Raw genomic sequence first — 26,523 nt, forward strand, 5'->3', positions numbered from 1 at the left:
GAAGACTGTCAGTTCTGATGTTTTTCCTATTAGTGAATAGCTTTTGTTGACAAGATGGTTGCTAAGTTAAAGTCAGTCTGCAATGCAGAATGAGTATTTATCGCGCCCGTATTCCTATGAATCTTTTAAGATCGATATTTCTGCAGAGAAACACACTTCAAAAATATTTTCTATACATATGGCTGATAAGGGATTTTGTTTAAATTTTAATAAAAGAACCTTAGTCAAAATTCCATGTTTGGTTTAAAATAACAGCTTTATTAATAAATTTAAAGTAATCTAAAGGGGGAAAAAATATCACACAGATTTATGACAATCTAGTCACGCATGAATAATTCATTTATAGCCACAATAATAATATTTTGGTCTTTTACGCATTCTTCCAATGCTAAGCTAGCTGGACCTTCATTAAATGTCAAGTTCTACACGAGGTAACTATATCCAATGTTCTATATACCCACACAGGCATGTTACAACAGGGATTTTCACGGAAGTGGATCTAAGCAATGGAGAATATCTTGATCGTCTCGGTTTATCACACAGTATTGTTTATCGCCCATTCAGCGGCTTATATCTATGATTGTAAATACATCGTCACCAATGAGGAAGAGAATGTGTTCACCTATAAAGGGTACGGGGGGAAATTCAAATACCTGACCAACTGGAACTTCGTAAGTCTACTTTCTAAATATAGTTTTGATTGTTTGCACGCAATAATTTTTATTTACAAACAAACGCATGAAAGCATGCGACGCATGTACATGTAACACTATATGATGCAAATGAAGCATTTTTAATCGCGTTGAATCAATATTAGTATAAATCAGTAATTTATATAACTGTTTCCATGGTCACTTAATTATAAGGTTCCTATAGGCAAAATAGTTATACAATCGTGTAATATGCAATGCATTGAACAGTTGAATACAAATATATAGAAGTTTGCATTGTATTACACTGTTGTTTAAAAATATAGGGGAAAATGATCTTGTGTACAACTCAGATATGAAGATGATTTATACGTCAAATGATTAGTAACTGCATGGTCATTAACTGTATGTACATATCAATTTAACCGTTGAAAGAAAAATTGTACATATTATATTCTATATATACATAAATACCCCAGTACGAAACTTTGTGACGAGGAGGAGGCTTTATAGTTTATTTTTAAAAGGGGATGTGATATTTTTAGAAGCGATAGCTTTTAAAATTATTTGCTTGAATAGTAGGAAATCTTATTTTTGTGCTTTTAAGCTTTCTAGTATATAGGTCCCTGTTTAAAGCTAGAAATGAGGGTGTATATGAGTATAAATTAAGTTTGATAAAAAAAAATATCCAGCTACTTTTAAAAAGGTAATTTTCTAGGTTATTTTTAGAGGAGGTATATACATCCCAATAACCTTTACCCCCTTTATTAAGTCTGGGGAGGGTATATCCATAGTCCAGGCCTGTACATCCAAAAAGAGTAATGCAGCTACCATGAGTTCTCAAGTTATTCAACGAAGTGAATTAATAATATTTTAGGTTTTAAAAATATTTTTGGGAAATAACAAACAAATAAAGTTAAATTAAAAAAATATATATATTATATTTTCATTTGTCTGGTAACCAAAAAAAGTATAATATTCTATCTATATGATGAAACGCTCTCTGTTAGCGTATGGTTAAGTGTTATCAATAAGTAGGCCTCTTCACTTTGGCGTTTCTTGTATTAGTGGCTCCCGCAGCAGACAGAACAAGTCATGGTTTCGAAATCAATAGTGTTTTATTTACCTGTGTATATTGTCCAGGTATATGGACTAGCATGGGACATTTTTCTCCTTCCTATGGGATGGGAAACTTATGGTGGAAAATTCAAATATCTCACTTTCATTAATATGGTAGGTTGAGTGAGCATGTTTTATCTTGATGAACTTGAGATCAATGGATGTTCAATATAATTTACTTGTGTGGAAGATTTGATTCATTCTGCAATGTATCACCTGTCTGAGATTAAAAGAAATATTTCAATTTATTTGCACAATTCATAATATAAACAAATATTACATCGAGTACAGTACTTATCATAGATTTTATCTCGACGAAATGTAAAGGGGCAGATAACTCTAGTGGGGTGTAGTTTTACTTTCATTTTGATCTGCAGGATGGCAGAACTTCGTCGTGTTCATCTTAAAACAAAGTGGAAAGTGAAGTGTTACCATTCTGCTGTTTTTGTAGTGATATTTTCTTCATTTATTTACAATCATTTTTACGTAAGAACAAGGCCAGGCGAAACTTTGATGACTTACAAAGGATATGGAGGAAAATTTAAATATCTGACCTTTTGGTATTTTGTAAGTAGATACATGTGATGTAGACTGGGTTAATGTGTCATTGTGTCACGTTGACTCAAGGTAGAGATTAAATCCAAGGACAGACTCGAAGATTAAACGAAGTTTAAGAGCATTTGATTTAAATGACTTAGTTTTCACAGTGCTATGCTATAATTTTTTATTATCATTTTTAAATCGATCAACATTTATTAACATGATTAATCTCTGTTTTCAATCATTTCATAAGCAGGAAGCTGTTTATTAATAGATTTGAAAGTAGAAAGACAGTCCTGTTATTTTATTTGTAAAATGAAGATGTCAGCAATAAGTGAGGGTTTGCTGAAAAATAATACAATTGCTAGCAAATATACATGTATATGTGACACACAACATGAAGAAAATAATTCGAGCACATGCAACTCATATCATGTATTTTGGACATATATATTGATGATTAAACAAATTCTTTCACTATATAGAGGCCAGATAAGTCATTTTTCAAATTAGTTGTTTAAACATGTTCAAGTTCAAGGGACCCAGGTTTGAATCTTCGTCTGCTATTTGATATTGTTTTCTTGCCTGTTACATTTGGCGTCATGCTGTGCCATGCCCTGGAAGCAACACGGGGGAAACCTGCCAGGGATAAACCTAGGTTGGTTACTTCAAAGCTGAAGACAATATTAAGGAGGGAGGAAAGTGACTGTAGTTCATTCAAATTAATAGAAACTAATACAGACTTCAGATTGTTAAAAGTCAACTATCCTGCAGCAAAGTTCATGGAAAGGTTTAATGCATTATTCATTAATAATTCATCTGTTAGAATGCCATCATTTTTTAAATGACTTTGTCTTAAGGACTAGGCATAAAATTTAAAGATGGGCCTGACCTGAGAAAGGATAAGCTAATCATCAATTTAGATATTGAATTCCTTTCCAGCATTGATTCCTGATTGCATTTTATTGTGGGAGCATTGAAGTTCTTCAACTGCAAGAGCGTTCACACATGGATGATTCAAACCCCCTGTCTCTAACATAATTTCCTGTTAGTTACCTGTTCACTTACTCTCAAAATTTTATTTCTGTGACAAGATTTGTAATGGAGTAGGAGCTTTTTAAATATTTCTCTTGCCACATGTTCTGTGCAACAGTTGAAGAAATACTTCAGTACCTGTATCTGATTTAGTAACAGCTGAAAATACTGACCTTCATAATACACCAACAGTTGATGCACCTTCACTAAAAGTTTAACTTAGATTACGTAGACACAAGTGTGTGATACAAGGAAATCCTAGCTCCTATACGTCAGGTGCCTGTGGCATAGGGTGATGTTTGATCTCATCTTTATTGCTTCTACATTTAAATTAGTTACATTTGCACTGGCCCTCTAAAAGCATCTTCTATATATTTAAGATACATAAGTTAATAATAGCCGACATAGATTTTCAGAACAGTGAAATTTAATTTTCCTAGTCTAATTGATAGGTCCTCCTTTCAAATGCATGTAATACCCCAATGCATAATGCAGTTAAAATTTTGTAAACAATTGTTCAAGGAGATATTACAATAAGTACATCTTCTTACAGTTATCTGGCCTTGGTTTAACTCCTTGACCATTTATTTATCCCTCCTGCAACAGTCACTGTATCAGGAAGACTGTACTTGACCTCTTGGGTCCATTTAATTTAAATATATGTATAGATGTTAAAATTGTGTTGTTATCATCTGAGTTTATCAATGGACCTGTAATCTTATTAATGGCCATGATTAGTGACCCTTTGCATTGTTTGTTCATTGAAAATGGCTGCTTTGTTACACTTATTCCATGTGGCAGTTTGGGTTCTCCTGTCTTATTCACTGATTTACAATGTGACATTCATCAAAATTAGTCAGGAAATTGATGTTTTTACTTCTCTTTTGACCTATGATGGATTTGGTGGAAAGTTCAAATATTTAACTTTTTGGTTCTTTGTAAGTTGTAAATATTGCATGTAATATTTATGTACAAGTACCAGTTCTTTATCATGTGTATTGATTATGTATGATTATATAATATACTGAGTATGATATCATACGAAAATTCACCTTTTTGTTTTATTTCATAAATGCAGTATCAAAGTGACATAATCTAGCTTTATCATGCACATGCTATGTCTTATCAAGTATCAAGTGTGAATCTCTTGAAATTTTTTGTGTAAGATATCTAATTTTTTATTTCTCCAGATAATCCAGACAGTATATTTTGGGCTGTGTGTAGCCAATGATTTCTGCGGAACAAATGTCCGACCCTCTGGGAAAGGTCAGCGAAGCCGCCTACAAAGATGGAGGGACAACTTCTTGGCGACCATTGTGTTTCCTGTGGGAATGGTATGTATTTGCTTCGATAGAAATTGCTTCAAATGTTTTATAAATTATTTGATTTAACCTCACTTTTACTGTATTTTGAATTTTTTACAGCAATGCAAAGCTTTATTTAATGAAAAGTGATGAATGAATCGAAAACAGTACACCTTTTTTAAGAAAAATGTATTTTGATAAAAATGATTACACTTAAAAAGTCCATGCCTTTTTTCCGAAAGATAAGAGAGGAAATTTTATATTGTAATTTAAGATAGAATTTCACCGTGACTTAATTCATGTACCATTTATTTCAGTTTGTTGTTTTAACCTTCTGGGGAATATATGCCATAGACAGAGAATTGGTGTATCCCAAAGAACTGGATAAAATCATTCCATCATGGCTCAATCACATTATGGTAAGAAGATTTATGGAATTGACAAACAATAACCATTCATGTTTCACAAGTTATAATTAGGGTCGTAAGAATATGAGGAAGCCCTGTAATAATCTCTGTATGTCTGTTTGTCAAAGATAAGTCGCTTTCATTTTTAAAAATGTTACTGTCATCTTCACTAGTCAAGGGTTTCTGATACGCTACTCTCCTCATAATTCCTTGGCATACGGTGTTGATAGAAGTTAGGTTTTTTCTCTCTAGTTCTGATTGGGATTCGGTACACCCGGTCAACCAATCAGCGATTGTTTTTTGTAAATTACGATATTTGCACTCGGAATACTTCTTGACTCTTTAATCTTGGAAATGAAAAACGCAAGTAAATAACGATCCGTAAGATAACATGCAATTCTATGAATAGCTATGGTGTCATCCAATATCTTCTGAATATGTGATTAAGAATCTATATTGAAGCTTCCTATTTGTACTATTAATAATAAATAAACATAACTCAATTATTGCTTCTTAATTATTCTTGAAAAAAAACTTTGATTTAATTTTTTTAAACACGCGTCTTTATTCCTGTCGATGATGCAATCTGTGCATACCTGAAAGATTCGAGATCACGTGATGAAAACAATCCCGTCTTTTGACTTCACCATATGCCAAGGGTTCATGAGGAGAGTAGCGTATCAGAAATCCTTGGCTAGCGAAGATGTGTACTGTAAAATCACATATTTTGATGAGGTCAAATTTTCGAGGTTTGAGGAAAAAGTATTGGTTTGTGGAGATTTGATTTCGTGGTTGGAAAATGTTTAGTAGTAATGCATATAAAAGTTTCTTTTTTGTGGTGGCAAAAAATTACTGATATCAGTTTTCTATTTCTTATAAGGTATCACCAAAGCAAATATCATAAACACATAATTTTATTGCCTTCAGTACACAAAAGGTATCTTGTGAAATATTGAAAATTTATTTTTCAGCACACCACCATTCTGCCTTTCCTGTTGATAGACAAGTTCCTAGTTTACCATCAGTATCCAAGCAGAAAGGCTGGCTTCATCACTCTTCTGTCTCTAGCATTAACTTATCTTGCCTGGTAAGTCAATAAGCAGTATATTTCTGTTTTGTCACTTTAGCATACATGTAATACTTTTCACACATATATATAGTCCATTTCGTATTGGCGATTAAGCTAATTGTATACTGTAACCCAATTTTTATTCGTGTGCAAGAAATATTGCAAGATTCACGACCTGTTGAAGTTGCAAATATTAATCACTGCGAACCATTTATTTTTGCAGAAAAATTTTCCTTATTTGTGAAAATTAATCGCCGCAGATAGATTTCAAACTTACTAATAAAAGATGACGCAAATAATAGTTGGTATACAGTATAATGATATACTTGTAATTGGTTTCTCTATTACAGGATCCTATGGGTGGCATTCTATGCCAATATCTGGGTTTATCCCATCCTGAAGGTTCTATCACCTCACCAGAAGGCTGTGTTCATTATGGCCCTGCTAGTCTTTTTTGTATTTCTCTATCTCCTTGGAGAATTTATCAACAAAACTCTCTGGGGTAAGTTACAGTTTGAAGCATCAATAACTTTTTAAAATGTGTATTTTTGTGTGGAAATGGAAAAGATATACATGTCTTTAGCTGAATATCAGCAGATCTGCAACACTAGCATTTAAGAATATGGGGATTAAAGGCCTGGAACATGACTCCATGGCTTGGAAGGCATGGAGTCATAGCTTTCTGTTCTTTCAATTTATTCCGGACAGTGAGCTATAGATGTACATGTATATGTATAGGACTACTTATCTATTTGAAATATTTTAGCAGAATGAATTTTTTAATACAGTTTTTCTTTCATTTTCAGATAAAGAGAGGAAACATGTAAAGAAAGTGAAATCCAGTTGATGACAAAGCAATGTAGATGTTTATTTTTAGAAACCATGTGATCTGTATCAATTTACATAGTGTTGTTGTCATTGAAGCTCACCAGGGAAAAAGGACATAGATAATTTGTGTTTAATTTAGTCATGGTCAACTTATGCTTAAAATCAACCCCAGAGCATCTTGCCTTTTGTTTTTTCTGAAAAAAAAGAAATTATGGCTAAAAGTCACAGATTGCTACATATCAAGTCATGCTTATCATTCAAAATCTTTGTTGGACACACAAGTTGTGTATTTGTATTAATTATGAAATTTTGAATTCAGTACTGAAATTATAGCAGTGTGTTAAAATGAATGTGAGCCTGACTAAATTCAGAATGGATCATTGTACGTTAGTTCAACACCAGTGATTTTATAGAATTTATATATGTTGTATATTTTTGTACGATTTACTGTATTTATTACATTCTTAATATTTGAAGATTGAATGTACATCAAAGATGTGAAATATAACTTTACATATTATTTTTTTAAAACAAAATTTCATTTTTATATTGAATGGAATCTTTTTTTCTTCAAGCATGTATGCAGTTAAAATCGGGTAAACATTAACTTTGTCTAATACTGTGACAGCAAAATACCACAGTTTCAGAATAGAAAATTTTTATGCAGAGTTATGAGCAAATGAAATTGTTAATTTATGAAGCCTGTCTTTTGTATGACTTTTTTGTACATTTTTAAAAATCAGAATAAATTAAGTAAATCAATTAAGTTCTTTTGTGTTTTACACAAAATAAAATACATGTATTTTATTGTATACTCTTTCATGGTGCTTAAATCAATGTTTCAGAAAAGACCATTTAAAAATTATGAGCAATGAACAAACCTTATATAAGTGCTGACCCTAAAAGGGGTAGGTCTAGCATAAAATGTAGGTCAGAGACAGCATCTGAAGTAGCCTCTAGATATAGCATCCCAAAGTACTTGTGATAATTGGAAAGACGCCTGCAGTTTCTATCCATAAAATGCAGGTCATAGGAGTTACTGGAACATACAACAAATATTTCTAGATGCTCCAATATCTGCAAAATACTTAAGGAATGACTCTAATTCTTGGCCAGATTATCGAGTATAATATGGTTTGGGTCAGTTTACGCTTTTTAATCCGCGAAGCGGATTATAAAAAAGCGTAAACTGACCCAAACCATATTATACTCGATAATCTGGCCAAGAATTAGAGTCATTCCTTATAATTTAATTTTAAAATAATTAAACAACTGGGGATGTAAAATTGTGTTGTTTTTATTAGTTCAAATTTACCGCGCAATAATACAACCGTAGTAACGGAAGTGATGGGAAGCAAGGGGAGGTAAAAACTGATACATAGATCTAGCAGCCATGATGCTTGTTTACATGAGGTAAGATCGAGCAACTGTTTGAAGTTAAAGGTACATTCATTAAATCTTGAATTTTTCATGAATCCGAAGGACTGGAAATGAGGGGATTGATGGATACAGATGATTCAGCTGGTTGTCAAGGGGGTGTGTCCCCATACCAAACCAGATTATACAAAATGTTATGCGTTCCTTTTTGGAAATCAACCAATGAGAGACAAGAATACAAACAGAATTAAATTATATGGAAATAAATGGAAAAGATACCCAAGTGCTTGCCATAACCTTGCATATACCGGTGAATGGACTCGATGGAGCATAAAATATAGGTTGAATGGAACATAAGATACACACTATGTATAAAGTGGAGGATTTAAGAGGGGGTGGGAGTTAAATTGTCAAATTCAAGATAAACAAGGGCACTGCAAGGAGGAGCATCCTCTCACAAAGAGCATATTTATAAATTAAGGCAGCATTCAACATCAATCCCGGTGCAAATTACATCACTCCTGTTTTGCACAGAATTAACTCGCCCACAATGAACACAAACGATTGTGTTACATGTACTATATCCCCTTAAACTCTACTGCAAGGGGATCTGTGAAAAGAAATGACTTATCAGACATGAATGGGATTAATTCTATATTCCTAAAGGGCTTGATTCCTCAGACTTGAACATACTTCTAGTTTTTTAAATGCATACTATTGATCATAAAGGCAAGAGCAAGAAATATTGAAATTTTCTACATAGAAAAGGTAAATTTTTGCCCAAATAGCTTCAGGGGGTTTTAACCACAAGGGCTTTGCATTGGACCCATTGGGGGCCTCAAGAGATGGCTCCAAGACCCTTTTCCAAATCTTAAAATTTCTTTCAATATAAAATCTATCCTCCAACAACTTGTTTTGCCAAGGGTTTAAAAATAGATATTGCTCCTATAGTAGACATTACTTAGTCATAATCAACATGTACTTTCTAAAATTCACATACCGGTACATTGTAAATTTGAAATCTTTTAAAAACAATAAAGACATGGAAGTCAAACTCCTCAGCAATCAAAGATAGATAAATTTGGCTCACGCAAACAGAACTTTCATTTTCTATAATTTTTTTTATGAAGAAAAAAGCAAAAGTCTGGATTGTTAAGTTCCTCTTTAAATAAGTCATACCACAAACATTACTGTATTAAAAGAAAAAAAAAAACATGCACACAGTTTACATTCTCCTTTATTAAATTGAATGCATGGAATTTATCCTATATATTAGTAATTTTGAAAATGATTGCACACTTCCCCTGGTGATTCTGATTAAAATTTTATAGGAATGTATCGTACAAAAATGGAAAAAAAAAACCAAACACTTCAAATATGAAAAAAACAAAAATTATTTTTTGCTTCAATGAAGCAAGTATAACAATATTACACATATTGCGTACAAATAAACAAAAACTTAGAAAATGATACTTATTATGGCCTTTATATATCCAACAAAATATCACTTAAGACAAAAATGTGATTAAAATATTTAATCATTATTAACATACCGTATAAGTGAAAATTTTAGCGAGACGCAAATTTACACATTTAGCGATTTAACCTTAAAATTGTTAATTTATTTTTAGCAAGAAGAAATTTTAGCGATTTTTGAAAAGCTCACTAAAGAACATATTACAAATAAACCGATATTAATAATTAGCGATATTAAATTTTAGCTATCTTGGCAACCTCGCTAATAATGCCAAAATTAAATCCTCGCTAAAAATTCTACTTATACCGTATTTGTCATTATTCATCACGTTTGTTCTCAAATGATATGTACTGAGTATACACAAAAAAAAGATCCAAGTTTATATTTATGTCATAGTAAAACACTGGATTCCTCTAATAGCAAGCATCCTTCACATTGTGATTTCACTACTGTAAATCACTTTTTTTTCATGAGAACTTTATTTTCGCGTAATTACGCGAGACAATGCGTTCGCGAAAATTTAATTCTCGCATATAAAAGTATTCCTTACATACTTATATAGAGGAATAACAACTATTCGTGAAAATTATGTCTCGCTTACAAAGAGTAAATGACAATCTCGCGAAAATAAGGTGTCGTGAAAATTTAGTGATCTACAGTATATCTGTAGGTCAAGGTCAAGGTAATTGTCATAGCTTGTATATCAGCAAAATGAAATTAAAAGAAAGTGGTGTCCTTGACATAATAGTTATTACATGATTAAATTACAAATACAATGCCTGAAGTGCTCTGTTCAAACTTTGGCACAAAAATTGAGTATCACAGTAGTCACAAAATTCATTTCCTAATGGTGAATTGTCATTAATACCCAGTAAACATGTCCCCAATTTTTCTTAGGTAGAGGACTCTGTGACTTCATGAATATCAAATCACGAATGAAATCTAAATTTGATGAATTCAGCATTAGTTGTATTGGAACAGAGACAGAGACACAAACTGTATGCTGCTGAACACTTTATGGTTTTAATCTTGGTCCCATATTCATCATCAAAAGGAAATTTTCTCAAACTGATTATGCATATCCTGTTTCCTGGCCCATCAATAAGGATGGGAGGGATTTTCTTTAGCTACTTCCTGTATCAGTGTTTAGTAATTGATTTCTCTTCCCAGGAAGCTCCACTGGTCTGGAACAGGAAGGAAGTACCTCCCCATGGCTTCCAGGAACCTGGTCCTATAGATGTCAGGGGACACAACTGTGGGCTGTTTGCCTGTTGATAATGAACAAGAAATGCACATATGAATACCTTATTTACTTTGAATAAGATTAAAGATTACAACTTTTGTCTTTTTTCTTCCCTAATGTGATAAATCATTTACCTCCTGTTGATTTGATTAAAGTCTCCAACTTTTTATCCCATGTGAAAGTTCGGATATAATCTGAAAAATAAATCTAGAGATCATTTCATGTTTTTCTTGATTCTTTTTGATTGTAAATTTAAATTCACAAAAGTTGGCAAGACAAATCAAAATTTGCTATCCAAAACTTGCTCCATACGGTTTATAGGTATTTGAGAATGTGATAACTCATCCCCTTTTTTTCAGACTTGGGACCTTTCTCCCTACATTTTATTTCCATCACTTTTTACATTGCATTCAATACTCTACATCAGGAAAAAACTTTGCTTTTAAAAATATACATGACTGTATTAGATTAAGTCTGGACTGCTTGGCAAAATTCTCTATTAAAACAAAGCTCAAAAAGGTCAAAGGGTCTAAACGAGTAGGGGGGGGGGGGGGGGCATATACACTGTACCCTTTAGCACCCACCAGAAGATATGCAAAGTACCTCAATTTCCTGGTGAAAATATTTAACTGTCTAAGGCTTAAAATATGTTCACTCCAATCTATTTTTATTCTAATTGTCTATGTTCAAATTTTGCATCCATAAATTGTTCACATAATGTTCTTTCAAAAGACTCACCTATTATGCCTATAACAAGTTCTTTTTTATCCTCATCAATCCCCACAAGGAGTGAGTAATCCATAACAAAGTTATTGGCTAGGAATTCTGAGTCTCTCTCTATTGCCCGATTTAAGACAGTCTTAGAATGAGGGTAAACATACAATGGGGAATCAACACTCACTGAAATTAATTTAAACATATAAATGTTCATGATACAGGTTTATTTACAAAAAGAAACAAGAGGCCCAGGGGCCACAGCGCTCACCTGAGCACATCAGGCTTTAATTTAGTCCCCCCCCCAGGCGTTCATCATTTGAACAAACTAGAATCTACACTACCTGAGGATGATTCCATATAAATATCACTAATCATAGCTTTGAAGTACTTGAAAAGAAGATTTTAAAAGGTTTCCCTATATATCCCTATGTAAAACTTTCGGCCATTTTGGCCCCACCCTAGCCCCGGGGGTCATGATTTGAACAAACTTGAATCTACACTACCTGAGGATGATTCCACATGAGTTTCATCTTTCCTGGCCCAGTGGTTCTGGAGAAGAAGATTTTTAAAGATTTTTCCTATATATTCCTATGTAAAATTTTGGTCGGCCATTTTGGCCGCACCCTTGCCCCGGGGGTCATGATTTGAACAAACTTGAATCTACACTAGCTGAGGATGATTCCACATGAGTTTCATCTTTCCTGGCCCAGTGGTTCTGGAGAAGAAGATTTTTAAAGATTTTTCCTATATATTCCTATGTAAAACTTTGGTCGGCCATTTTGGCCCCACCCTTGCCCCGGGGGTCATGATTTGAACAAACTTGAATCTACACTACCTGAGGTTGATTTCACATGAGTTTCATTTTTCCTGGGCCAGTGGTTCTGGAGAAGAAGATTTTTAAAGATTTTTCCTATATATTCCTATGTAAAACTTTGGTCGGCCATTTTGGCCCCACCCTTGCCCCGGGGGTCATGATTTGAACAAACTTGAATCTACACTACCTGAGGATGATTCCACATGAGTTTCATCTTTCCTGGACCAGTGGTTCTGGAGAAGAAGATTTTAAAAGATTTTTCATATATTCCTATGTAAAACTTTGGTCGGCCATTTTGGCCCCACCCTTGCCCCAGGGGTCATGATTTGAACAAACTTGAATCTACACTACCTGAGGATGCTTACACATGAGTTTCATCTTTCCTGGCCCAGCGGTTATGGAGAAGAAGATTTTTTAAAAATGCCATTAATTTTTAACAAATTCATGATTATCTCCCCTTGGAAAAGGGTGTGGCCCTTCATTTGTACAAACCTGAATCCCCTTCACATAAGGATACTTTATGGCAAGTTTGGTTGAAATTGGCCCAGTGGTTCTTGAGAAGAAGACGAAAATGTGAAAAGTTTACAACGACAACGCCGACAACGACGACAACGACGACGACAACAACGACAACGACGACAACGACAGACAACGGACAAATTGTGATCAGAAAAGCTCACTTGAGCCTTTGGCTCAGGTGAGCTAAAAAGATATAATGGAAGGGATCCCTCTGGAGTCTTTGTCATAAAAATTGATAACACAAGACATCCTCCAGTTCATTTACCATGATTTCTTTTATCATTCATTCAAGACATAAAATGAAGAGCCAAAAAACAAATCCTTGAATAATGCTCAGTTTGAACCTACACTTGAGGAGATTTTCATCGAGTAGCACCAGCTCCTGCTCGGACTTTCGACCTCGGGCTGTGTTCACCAGACGATTCCTCATAGAACCCTTAAGGTCAAATGTCTACAGTGAAAAGATTAAAATAATTATTATGATATTATCTTCATTTAAATAAGTTATATATCTGAATGGCAAAATAAACTGGGTATGTTTATAAAAGTATTTTGAATGGTATCTCTTAGGTACATAAATTTTCTCTCAGTTTCTTTCAATACAAAAAAATATCGTTGCTGCAAATCAATGAAAGAAATATTCATGTTACAGATCAAATATCCCTATTACAGATACTGGTACAATCTTGCAGGTGTATCTATTTTACCTGTGAAATATTACGGTTGTAGAACAGGTTCTCCATCACTAGTAAGTCCTGCTTCATGTCACTATTGGTCTGACTGTTACGAAAACCAATCCTGAAGGCTCCAACGATCTTAGCAAGAGCTGTGGGTCTCTATCACCAACACAAAAATTGAATTTTAAATCGATTCTAAAACTTTTAAAAGAATTTTTTCTTAATACCCGGTATTCCAATTAATTTCATGTCTACGTACTTGTTCCATGTAGCACTTGTGAATGTACAGGAAATATTCGAATCCAAACTTCTCAAAAATTTCCACCTCTGTACCAGACATTTGCTTGAGAATAAATCTGTTGTCTAGATTATAATGAAGAATAATTAAGTACACATAATAAATCAAAGATTCGAAGGACCTACACAACAACATGCAATGTGTGACGTATTAGCTTACCATGTGTTTTGCAGAAAGCAGAGCCTGATTTGCCTCCCTTGGCTTCCCATACTTTACATCTACTGAGAGAGCGAATAAACCTAGAACAAAAAGATAATTAGAACAACAGGAAAAATACCCTTAAGAAACAAACTGTAAATTTTGCATTTCTAAAGCAGATATATTGGTACACTCTTATGCATGCCATTATCATAGAAAACAAATTTTTTACCAAGATCTATATTCTAATATGGTTATTTTTAAATCAGCAAAATTAAGTAACCAAGAAATGATTCCTGAACACAAATTCATGAAATTTTTTAATACCAATGAAAATTTCTCTCTTTGCAGTAAATCATCACTTTTTAAACTCTTTCTTTCTTAACACAATGTTAAACAAGTATTTCTTACATTTCCTCTCCTTCCGGAAATATCTTTTTTCTTAGCTGTCGAAACTGCTCAGCAAAGTAGAATTTACAGTAGAACTTGGCTGTGTTATCTGAAAATTCTATAAGAGAAAAGCAGGGACAATTAATGTACTATATCATTGAAACAAAACATACCTTTGTATCTGTTTTATTTGTACACAAGTAAATGAATTTAACATACGTAGCTGGATGTGAACTAAGGCTGTTTGTCTGTTTGTGCGTCCTTTTTCTGTATCAGATGACAAACTGGTTGTGTAAATGGAAAATCCATCCTGATCATCTGAAACAAAACGATGCTCTATTTTGACTGACTTGGCTAGGTATTTTTTTTTTTTATTAAAATAATTTATTTTTGTTAACAATTTTGTTTTCATTCAAATCACAAAAAGAGAACATGGTAAAATTTATTAAGAAAAAAGATAATCACAAATATTTAAGATTAATTGGAATAAAATCTTGTGAAATTAATACACTAATATTAGTAATGAAATCACATTTAATTACAATTTTAGTACACAGATGAAAATATCAATTTAGTGCTACAAATGACACTTAAAACCTGATATTAACTACCGGTAGGTGATGATATGAAAATAAAAATGTCAAATATATGTTTTTAAGTTGAAAAGGCAATTAAGGTTTAAGTATACAAAACAATAAAAGCTTTTTTTTTAATGCTGGGACAAATGTCTTCTAGGATATGGCTTAAGCTCTACCTGTCATCTTGTAGGCTATACAAGTAAACCTAAAAAAACTGAAGAACAGAGTAAATTTTATGAGTGGTTTACCTATTTCTATACTATCCTGATCTACTTTGGGTGTGTATTTCACTGAGTCCACATACTCGGGCTTCCTTGGGGGTTTGGGACTGGGATCTCGGGAACTTGACCCTCTCAGAAAGGACAACACTCCCGATCCTGGTTTTCTTCCTGCGAGTCAGTTCCAGATAGGTACACAAAGCCAAGGTTAAAGTGTATAATACAATGAAAGCATATTCTATGCACAGCATAACTCTGTCCACTTTTGTTCAATTCAATATATTGTGTGATTAATTAATTTGCCAGAAGTGAGACATGTTTATTTACATTATGCAGATATATTTACTACAAGAAGCAGTGCATGATTTCATACCAGTGACACAATCACGACAATCAGTCACTTCAGTCTGTAAAGCAGAAAAAAGCAGTAACTGTTGGGTAAAATGATCCGCTTACCTGCTGGCTCAGAGCTGTCAATAGAGGCTGTGTCTTGATCTCCTGATTTAGGCAATTTGGAATCTCTGTTAAAAATGAAGGTGTAGTATACTAGGTAATATACTTTAAAGGCATATAATCCATAAGATATGTGTACATTTCTAGCTCAACCATTATTAAGATTTACTTCTGATATTATTACATATTATGAAAAGAAATTCTTAAGAGACAATAGTACCGTATGCTTTTATTCTTGAGACCTAATTTTCAAATATCCTCAGTTTGATTATAATTTTGGTTGCATTCACTCATAAATTATAGAAAATCATGATCACTTTTCACAAAATTTCTTTGCAACAGAAAAGAATAAATTTACCTGTTAAGAGTAGTCTCTCTCTGTGTAAAGGAAGCTTGAATTTCCTGTAGTTTTGCAAAATATTCATGTGATCTGCAAAAAAAATGCTCTGGAAATGAGTTCATACCCTCTTTTAACTGATTCTCTATGTGTTATATTGAGCCATCAGCTTTGATGATATAAAACATTTGTTTTTTACCCTAGAGCATATGCAATGATTGAACTGGGTTCCTCATCATAGACCAAAACTGGCACTTTCCCAACAGGCAGCTGATGATGTTCTCCATAATTCCTGTAAATTGGAAATAAAAATTAAATTCACATATATGTAGTACTGTTTTGCAATACACGTAATTACTTATCTTCATCCATTTTTGTTATGTGACATAAGTCGCAACTACATACATGCAAAAAACCCTATACAGTAAAACTCGTTTAGTACAAACATGGATATTGTGAATTCACGGATATAGCGAAGTTTTCTTGGATCCCCAGCTATATAAATTTAACAAATTCCTTATATGGTTATAACGAATTACGAATATAGTGAAGTTATTTCATAGGTCCCAGTGACTTCGATATATCGAGTTTTACTGTACTGTTTGATTCTCATCAGTATTTTATTGATGTACGGCTGTACTTAGATTTATACACTTACGCCTTCAGAGTATTTGGAATGCTGGATCCTGCCAGAAAGTTTGTGACTCGACTTTTGATGTTTGTTATTTTATCTATTTTCTGTCCATCAAGTATGTCATCTGAGGAACCTGAAACAGAACCCAATAGCTGTCAAACATTGTTTCATGAACTGTATGTGCTACCATTAGTAATGTTCTCACATTACTGTAAATTCCTTATTTTTCATGAGTTCTCATTATCATGAATGGGCCCTTCAATGTCAAATAGCGAGAATAATAATTTGCAAATGGACGGTTTATCAAGAGATCTTACATTGATTTCAGCACTGTAAAATAGAGGCGAGTAATTTTATTTCATGTGTGGTGCTTCTCACAAATTACGCGATAATTAATACCAGGCATATGTAAAGGTCTTACCCACTTTCTTGACACTATTTTTTGACTTGTTGACCTTTAGCTGGTCCTCATCATTGGTTCCCTCCACTTCCTGTGATGCCAGAGCCTGATCACTGGATTTCTCTAAATCCTTGGCATCTACCGGTAAAGAAAAATTGTGACTTCTGTATTAGCCATTATAATCATTTTTTTAGGTAAACTGTAAAATTGATTGTTGCTTGTTAAGTGTACCAACTTTAAGGGATGGATATGTGTATATGACTGTGTTTAAATATTTTGTCAGGAAATGAAGGATATAATATATCACAAGAAATACTGGAAAAATATATATCAACTGCTGAAGCAAAGGTCTATGGTACAGCTCGTTGATGCATTTTACTGTCAAATGCAGTTTATGCTATATCTGATTCAGTGGAATAAGCAGTGGCACAGGTGAAAAGTGGGCTGCATTTAGTACAGGGGAAAAAACAAATGATCTCTTTTCACCTTCCGAGTAATGTACCACCACATACTGAGTAGTGTCCCCTGACAGGGTTTTCATTTCACATGCATCCTCTAATATACCTGCATCAATTCCTGGGGTAACGCTGTATTGGTTGCTCTCAGTAGACAGGGCATAATCTATGACCAAAAAAAAAGATAATCATATCAAAATCACAATCAGCATCTATACTCAGTAAGATACATGCATAGGTACTTAAAATTAATTATTCTGCATGATTGCATGTATCAATTCTATTATTCAAATCAATAGACATTTTAAGTACCCGGTAATATTCTATACATGTGTATATTTACTTGATTTCTTACAATGTACCAATAAAGTGCAGATTAAAAAAAAATTGTCAATATGTCATGGAAATCTTCCTTTGGGAAATGCAATAACAAGGTACAAAATTTCGAAAAGATTGAAAATGCTTTCACCAGTTGTAGATGAATTTGTATATGCATGACTGAATCCTTCACAGTATTCAAGAAATGGATTAAATGCAAAGCCCCAAAATGACATCATGAAAAAAAATACACAAGATGTATTTGTGCACTATTTAGTTAAAGGAATCCTTCATCATGTTTAGTAAACAGCAGTATCTAATATCAAAGAATTATTTTATGAATTAAAAGCAAATTATTATTTACCTTTTTAATATATATTTTGCACATAGTTTCAGCAAGTTAAATGATTTTCTAAAGAATATCTAACGTAATTAATCAAAAGCATGATTTAATGTATTTGCATGATGATAGAGATACATGTATTTTATCCCCTGAAATGCTGAACAATGCACAAAAATAATACAGTACATATAAACATTTATCAATCTTTTTAAAAAATGAAATAAAGATCTTCTGGACACCAATGAAATGCACACACAAGAAAAAGCATACTGGAATTAGTCACGAATGAAAATTTAATTAAAAAAATATAATAAAGCAGAAACTAATGAATTTGAAATCAAACCTTCATCTACGAGGATAAAATCGCTGATGGCTGCAAAAGGTAAATATATTTTCAAATGCTCTTGTGTACTGTAGAATAACCTAGCCATTTAAATTTCAATATAATAAAATATATTGACCTCCCCCATCCCCCCCCCCCCAAAAAAAGACACCACAAAATGGAACATCTTCTAATAAAAGAGCACACTGATGACAAAATAAGTTACCGGTATTACTTAAAAAACATATTTAGGGGTCTCTAGTATGGCACAGGGAGTTGTGGCATAAAATTTTACAAAAAAAGCTCCAAAACTTTTGGAGATATTTCTTGAAATCTGCAAGAATTACAAACAGATGGGCATATGGACAGAAAGACTTAAATGACTATCCTTCATCTTTAGTGAAAACTGGGTACAACAATTAAAATGTACTTATAATCTGTACTTACATGTTTCTTTGAAGTTGGATTCTACTGCATCATTAATTTTCACTGGCATAGAGGAAGCTGAAAGACATAAAGAAAAAGTTTAATTCATCTTTTCTGGTTGCCATTGTTCATACCAACATTGTTTTTACCAAACAATTAAGGAAAATTACAGTTTGAATACAGATAAAAAGATACTTTCTTTTATCATTATCTTTATTTCAGTTCAGTGAGAATCATTATATCAGACACAATGGAACCAAGAAAAACTAATAGTTATCTGGGCATTCAAGATGTTGATGTTAAAATACATGTACAACTAAAAAGTATTAAGGATTTCCAACTGACTTTGGAATATTAGGGTATTCCAGATATCTGTATTTGGCATATCAAAGCTCAGCTGTATTTAAATTGATATTTCAGTGTGGGGGATAAGAAAGCACACACCTCTGGATTCTGGATCCACCTCCTGGGAAGCCTCTATCTCTGTAAACTCTGAAGTGGACTGGGAATCCTCAATCCCTAACTGTCGAGAGGAAGATGATGTACTCTGTGAAAAATAAGACTCGGATGAGACTACTGTTGCATATGCAACTGATAAATTATTTTGTTTCATTTACAGAATTATGTATCATAATGTTTCTTAACTTGTGCGAAATTGTACTGAAATCAACCTCAACTAAACAATTAAGGAGTAAAATGTAACAATTTGAAAGCATTTCTCATAGAATTCTACTTTTAGTTATCAGGCTAGACAGCTCTCCACAATCAAAAAGCAATTGTAGAAATTATATGCATTTAAGGATGAACAGGACCTTTCGCTGAAAAAATTCCTATCAGTGAATTTTTTTCGTATTTTTTATATTACTAATTTAATATGTACTTAACATTTTAAAACGACCCTGTCATGGGATTTCTTGACTTATTTAAAAGATATCACCCACAAATACCGCCCTGTTTAGAGTTTGTATGGAGTTTAAATACTTCATGTTTACGGGCCCATAACGGAGTCCATAATGCAAATTTTTACGCACAAACGATAAATATGATAGATAACACTATATTATCAAATATTTCAGAATATTTATAGTGTTTAAATTATCTGAAAGCAATTGTTTTAATTTTATATAGTATTTGGGTGGGATAATTTCTGCATTTTTCAAGGCAGCTTCAATGACAAAAACGTCATTTGGAAAAAATTCTGTCAATAAATATTTCTAAATTTACGATTGAATGTCAGTCCTTCATCGTAATTATTTACTGCATAAATATAACAGGGTGAAGCTTACCTCAATATCCCACAGGACATCGTTGAATTAGACATAAGCATGATAAAAACGCTTCATGTTTGTATTTTCCGAGTGCGGGAAATCAATTGTGACGTCACACGAAAACATAAACATTCAAAATTATCTAAATAGAGAGAATCTCTGGTACTAAACACGAAAAAATATTAATTTAAAAAAATCTGCTTCCGCAGGGGGAATAAGGAAGCATACAAAATATTCTACCTTGACTAAATCAGTGCTACATTATGACGTCATAGTAGGCGAGATGACGTCAATTCTAGAACACAAGTTTTTGTAATATTGGTATTTAGAGATGTAATTTAATTCTATAAAATGAATAGAAACGTGTAAAAAATAACAAAAAATGAAATGTTCTTATTTTGTTATGCTGTATTCAGTCATTTAGATTAAAATCTACCACCGATGACGTCATATGTGTACATCAAGTAACATTGGAATTGATTATGTCGTGTAAAGAGAATTTGGCTAAGACGGCATGTACACAGATACGTAGAATGGAGTTTAAAAATAAATATCGTGAATATTTTGTGAAATTCATATGGAATTCAGTTAATAAAACAGGTATGCTAATTTATTTTCATCGATTATATTCTCTTTCGAAGACAGTCAGCTATATACGTATCCCGGTCGGCCTTTCCTCTTGTCATTTGTGACAAAAATAATTCAACAGAACAATAATAAGCTGTATATTTCAAAACATAAGATTTGTACAGATGAAAAGTTTGCCTCCTAAAATACTTGGAAAGTGCTGCTAGAATCCCGAGTTGAGCATGGTTTTACGAAAAACCTCGGTTCATGTGTAAAAACATAGGTAATCAGAGATTACAGAGCTCACCTCAACGAATGTTGTCTTTAAGTAAGGCAAATTAAGTCACACAATTAACCAACAAAATGTGTACATCCAAAAATGCAAAATTTATGCAATTTTGATACTTTGGAATAGACCTATATAAAAACTTAAAACTAGTTCTTCATCATGAAAATGTAATTAAAATCCAGCATCTGAAACAAGATTGAGAGTTTTCATCCTTTGATGCATCATTTGTGCAACTTTGGTTTATATAAGCCTTATAGTTTCTTGGTGATAGACCTTCACCCATGACTTTTAGGAGGTCTATTATCTGGAAAATGTATGTCGAATTCAGCATCTGAAGCAAGTCCATTAGTGTGCATCCTAAGATGTATCATCCATGCAAGTTTGTTCAACATAGAGCTCAAAGTTACTTGAAAATGAAACCTGTATAAACCAGAAGTCTCTGTCGAGACTGAAGCTCTACTGGTTTGTCATTATAGCAAAGGAAGAGAAAAGTACTTAAAAGCAGTTGGGAGTTGAAACTTTTCAACAGCAATAAATAGAATAATGATCCTTGATTAAGTCTCTTTATGTTCTTAGTGTAGTCTACTTGCATGCCACATTATATTATAATCAGACTTAAACTGTATTTGGAGTAGCATTTTGAAATAATTTCACAGAAATTTCTATTTTAGTAACCACAGCAACATCGTTCATCGAAATCAAAAACCCATATACAGAATTATGTATCTTAGTGTAGTCTACTTGTGTGCTAAGTTATATGGAAATCAGACCAAAACTGTAGGAGTAGCAGCATTTTGAAAGAATTTCACAGAAATTTCTATTTTTAGTAACCACGACAACACCGTTCATCGAAATCAAAAACCCATATACAGAATTATGTATTTTAGTGTAGTCTACTCGTGTGCCAAGTTATATTGAAATCAGACCAAAACTGTAGGAGGAGTAGCATTTTGAAAGAATTTCACAGAAATTTCTATTTTTAGTAACCACGGCAACACGGTTCATCGAAATCAAAAACCGATATATAGAATTATGTATCTTAGTGTAGTCTACTTGTGTGCCAAGTTATATTGAAATCAGACCAAAACTGTAGGAGGAGTAGCATTTTGAAAGAATTTCACAGAAATTTCTATTTTTAGTAACCACGGCAACCCCGTTCATTGAAATCAAAAACCATAAACAGAATTATGTATTTTAGTGTAGTCTACTTGTGTGCCAAGTTATATTGAAATCAGACCAAAACTGTAGGAGGAGTAGCATTTTGAAAGAATTTCACAGAAATTTCTATTTTTAGTAACCATGACAACACCGTTCATCGAAATTAAAAACCCATATACAGAATTATGTATCTTAGTGTAGTCTACTTGTGTGCCAAGTTATATTGAAATCAGACCAAAACTGTAGGAGGAGTAGCATTTTGAAAGAATTTCACAGAAATTTCTATTTTTAGTAACCACAGCAACACCATTCATCGAAATTAAAAACCCATAAACAGAATTATGTATTTTAGTGTAGTCTACTTGTGTGCCAAGTAATATTGAAATCAGACTAAAACTGTAGGAGGAGTAGCATTTTGAAAGAATTTCACAGAAATTTCTATTTTTAGTAACCACGGCAACCCCGTTCATCGAAATCAAAAACCATACACAGAATTATGTATTTTAGTGTAGTCTACTTGTGTGCCAAGTTATACTGAAATCAGACCAAAACTGTAGGAGGAGTAGCATTTTGAAAGAATTTCACAGAAATTTCTATTTTTTGTAACCACGGCAACACCGTTCATGGAAATTAAAAACCCATACACAGAATTATGTATCTTAGTGTAGTCTACTTGTGTGCCAAGTTATATTGAAATCAGACCAAAACTGTAGGAGGAGTAGCATTTTGAAAGAATTTCACAGAAATTTCTATTTTTAGTATCCACGGCAACACCGTTCATCCAAATCAAAAACCCATATAAAGAATTATGTATCTTAGTGTAGTCTACTTGTGTGCCAAGTTATATTGAAATCAGACCAAAACTGTAGGAGGAGTAGCATTTTGAAAGAATTTCACAGAAATTTCTATTTTTAGTAACCACGGCAACACCGTTCATAGAAATCAAAAACCGATACACAGAATTATGCATCTTAGTGTAGTCTACTTGTGTGCCAAGTTATACTGAAATCAGACCAAAACTGTAGGAGGAGTAGCATTTTGAAAAATTGTTTACAGACAGACAGACAGACAGACAGACGGACGGACGCATTACTATCGCATAAGCTCTTCTGGTCTCTGACCAGTAGAGCTAAAAACTAACCTTTTCACTAATCCGGAAAATGTAGGTCAGATTCAGCTTCTGAAGCCAGCCTAGTAGAATGCACCCTTAGATGTACCATCCATGCAAGTTTGGTCATAGGGCTCAAAGTTACTTGGAAATGAATCCTGCACCATAAACTTTAACCTGTTTACTTATCCAGAAAATGTAGGTCAGATTCAGCATCCGAAGCAAGTCTGGTAGTATGCATCCTAAGATGTACCATCCAGGCAAGTTTAGTCATTATAGGGTTCATAGTACTTTGGAAATGAAACCTGCACCAAAAATTTTAACCTGTTCACTCAACCGGAAAATGTAGGTCAGATTCAGCATCCGAAGCAAGTCTTGTAATATGCATCTTAAGATGTACCATCCATGCAAGTTTGGTCATTATATGTCTCATAGTAACTTGGAAATGAAACCTGCACCAAAAACTTTAACCTGTTCACTCAACCGGAAAATGTAGGTCAGATTCAGCATTCGAAGCAAGACTGGTAGTATGCATCCTAAGATGTACCATCCATGCAAGTTTGGTCATTATATGTCTCATAGAAACTTGGAAATGAGACCTACACCAACCAGAAGTCTCTGTCGAGACTGTAGCTCTACTGGTTTGTACTTATAACAAAGGATGAGAAAAGAAGCCATTGCCATCAGACCAAAACTGTAGGATGACTAGCGTTTTAAAGGAATTTCAAAGAAAATTCAATTTTGAGTAACCATGGCAACATCGTTCATTGAAATTAAAATCAAATGCACTATTTTATGTATCTTAGTGTAGTCTACTTGTGTGCCAAGTAATATTGAAATCAAATCAAAACTGTAGGAGGAGTAGCGTTTTAAAGAAATTTTAAAGAAAATTCTATTTTTAGTAACCATGGCAACACCGTTCATTAAAATAAAAACAAATGCACTACTTTATGTATCTTAGTGTGGTCTACTTGTGTGTTACGTAATATTGAAATCAGACCAAAACTGTAGAAGGAGTAGCATTTTAAAGGAATTTCACAGAAAATTCTATTTTTAGTAACCATGGAAACACCGTTCATTAAAATCAAAAACCGATGCACTATTTAATGTATCTTAGTGTAGTCTACTTGTGTGCCAAGTAATATTGAAATCAGACCAAAACTGTAGAAGGAGTAGCATTTTAAAGGAATTTCAAAGAAAATTCTATTTTTAGTAACCATGGCAACACTGTTCATCGAAATCAAAAACCGATGCACTATTTAATGTATCTTAGTGTAGTCTACTTGTGTGCCAAGTAATATTGAAATCAAATCAAAACTGTAGGAGGAGTTGCGTTTTAAAGGAATTTCAAAGAAAATTCTATTTTTAGTAACCATGGCAACACCGTTCATCGAAATCAAAAACCGATGCACTATTTTATGTATCTTAGTGTAGTCTACTTGTGTGCCAAGTAATACTGAAATCAGACCAAAACTGTAGGAGGAGTAGCGTTTTAAAGGAATTTCAAAGAAAATTCTATTTTTAGTAACCATGGCAACACCGTTCAACGAAATCAAAACCGATGCAATATTTTATGTATCTTAGTGTAGTCTACTTGTGTGCCAAGTAATATTGAAATCAGACCAAAACTGTAGGAGGAGTAGCATTTTAAAGAATTTCAAAGAAAATTCTATTTTTAGTAACCATGGCAACACCGTTCATCGAAATCAAAAATCGATGCACTATTTTATGTATCTTAGTGTAGTCTACTTGTGTGCCAAGTTATATTGCAATCAGACCAAAACTGTAGGAGGAGTAGCGTTTTAAAGGAATTTCAAAGAAAATTCTATTTTTAGTAACCATGGCAACACCGTTCAACGAAATCAAAAACCGATGCACTATTTTATGTATCTTAGTGTAGTCTACTTGTGTGCCAAGTTATATTGAAATCAGACCAAAACTGTAGGAGGAGTAGCGTTTTGAAAAATTGTTTACAGACAGACGGACAGACAGACAGACGGACGGACGACGGACACCTTACTATCGCATAAGCTCTTCTGGTCTCTGACCAGTAGAGCTAAAAACTGCACCAAAAATGTTAACCTGCACCAAAAACATTAACCTGGTCATTCCTTTGCTGAAATTGCAGCATCTGAAACTTTGACTGGTACAATGAAACACATTAGAAACATCTTCCATGCATGTCTAATCAATATAGGACATAGAAGTACTTAAAAAGAAAACTGCTCCAAAAAACTTAACCTTAACCCGGAACGCCGACACCGACGCCGACGCTGACGCCGAGGGTATCACATAAGCTCCCCCCAACTTCGTTGAGGTGAGCTAAAAATTCAAAACATCGGGTAAGGTTTCGTGCGAATGTGTGGAATAATTATTTTACTGACGAGACAGTGGGATTCTAGCAGCACTTTTTAGGCAATATACATGTAGATGTTTTTCAACTACATTATTTACTCAAATAAATTACTAAACTCCGGGGTATTGTTGTTCTGTTAGCTCATTCATGAAGGAAAATTTCGCTATTAATAGAAGTCACGTGATGCCGTGGTGGCGGAGCACGTCGTTGTGTTAGACACTCTTTTATCTTTAAGCAATAATTCATAATAATTTACGTTTATCAGCGGTTTTGGTAAATTATCAAACTTAATTTTCTTTAAAAGTCTAAATTTCCCGAAAAATTACTTATATGCTTCCTTAACATACCCGCGTCAGAAATTGATCACAATACATTGACTGTGACTTGTTTTATTATGAAATAAAACTGATCATGACGGGTGTGTGTACTTGATCTCGCTGCACTGAGAATTCAAACACTACGTCTGACTGCAGGGTAAAGAGAAACAAATGTGTCGATTGGGCAACTTCACAATACAATCTAAATGATGGCAAGATCTTTAAAAATTTTATTAATAATAATTTCTAAAATTAAATTTTTAAAAAACAATTTTAGAATTTAGAATAAAATTACATGAGAACTGTTGATTTTAACAACGTTTAACATGTATATCATCACAGATTATGACGTAATATGTCTTTTTAGTCATGTG

At 33.3% G+C, this 26,523-nt stretch overlaps 2 protein-coding genes across 8 annotated transcripts in view; one reads left to right on the forward strand and one right to left on the reverse strand.

Moving 5' to 3' along the window:
- Positions 1-416: 416 nt before the first annotated feature.
- On the forward strand, positions 417-7,714 carry LOC134246156 (androgen-induced gene 1 protein-like). 3 transcript variants are annotated; one of them, XM_062728464.1, is made up of 6 exons: positions 417-671; positions 4,535-4,678; positions 4,966-5,067; positions 6,027-6,142; positions 6,475-6,626; positions 6,931-7,714. In XM_062728464.1, the coding sequence occupies exons 1-6, from the start codon at positions 507-509 to the stop codon at positions 6,969-6,971; spliced, it is 720 nt and encodes a 239-aa protein (XP_062584448.1). In that variant the 5' UTR covers positions 417-506; the 3' UTR covers positions 6,972-7,714. The 3 variants fall into 3 exon arrangements, with proteins under 3 accessions (XP_062584448.1, XP_062584450.1, XP_062584447.1); XM_062728466.1 differs by lacking the exon at positions 417-671 and adding an exon at positions 1,715-1,883; XM_062728463.1 differs by lacking the exon at positions 417-671 and adding an exon at positions 2,116-2,336.
- A 1,834-nt stretch (positions 7,715-9,548) lies between these two features.
- LOC134246157 (1-phosphatidylinositol 3-phosphate 5-kinase-like) overlaps positions 9,549-26,523 on the reverse strand; it is a 33,746-nt gene continuing 16,771 nt past the window's right edge. Inside the window, exons 29-47 of one of the 5 annotated variants that reach the window (XM_062728469.1) lie at positions 19,531-19,633; positions 19,108-19,164; positions 18,682-18,711; positions 17,787-17,843; positions 17,244-17,360; positions 16,847-16,955; positions 16,388-16,480; positions 16,210-16,281; positions 15,855-15,919; positions 15,429-15,569; positions 14,822-14,920; positions 14,624-14,720; positions 14,234-14,313; positions 14,036-14,139; positions 13,807-13,935; positions 13,448-13,550; positions 11,788-11,949; positions 11,184-11,243; positions 9,549-11,074 (exon numbers count right to left, since the gene is read on the reverse strand). In XM_062728469.1, the coding sequence (XP_062584453.1) occupies positions 10,953-11,074; positions 11,184-11,243; positions 11,788-11,949; positions 13,448-13,550; positions 13,807-13,935; positions 14,036-14,139; positions 14,234-14,313; positions 14,624-14,720; positions 14,822-14,920; positions 15,429-15,569; positions 15,855-15,919; positions 16,210-16,281; positions 16,388-16,480; positions 16,847-16,955; positions 17,244-17,360; positions 17,787-17,843; positions 18,682-18,711; positions 19,108-19,164; positions 19,531-19,633 (1,800 nt within the window). In that variant the 3' untranslated portion in view covers positions 9,549-10,952. Of the gene's footprint in view, positions 11,075-11,183; positions 11,244-11,787; positions 11,950-13,447; positions 13,551-13,806; positions 13,936-14,035; positions 14,140-14,233; positions 14,314-14,623; positions 14,721-14,821; positions 14,921-15,428; positions 15,570-15,854; positions 15,920-16,209; positions 16,282-16,387; positions 16,481-16,846; positions 16,956-17,243; positions 17,361-17,708; positions 17,844-18,681; positions 18,712-19,107; positions 19,165-19,530; positions 19,634-26,523 lie in introns of all 5 variants that reach the window. The other 4 variants (XM_062728467.1, XM_062728471.1, XM_062728468.1 and 1 more) reach the window with 4 other exon arrangements.

Source organism: Saccostrea cucullata, unplaced genomic scaffold (genome assembly GCF_032062105.1).
Source record: "Saccostrea cucullata isolate Sc308-1 unplaced genomic scaffold, CSIRO_AGI_Scuc_v1 ctg47, whole genome shotgun sequence".
NCBI lineage: Eukaryota > Metazoa > Mollusca > Bivalvia > Ostreida > Ostreidae > Saccostrea > Saccostrea cuccullata.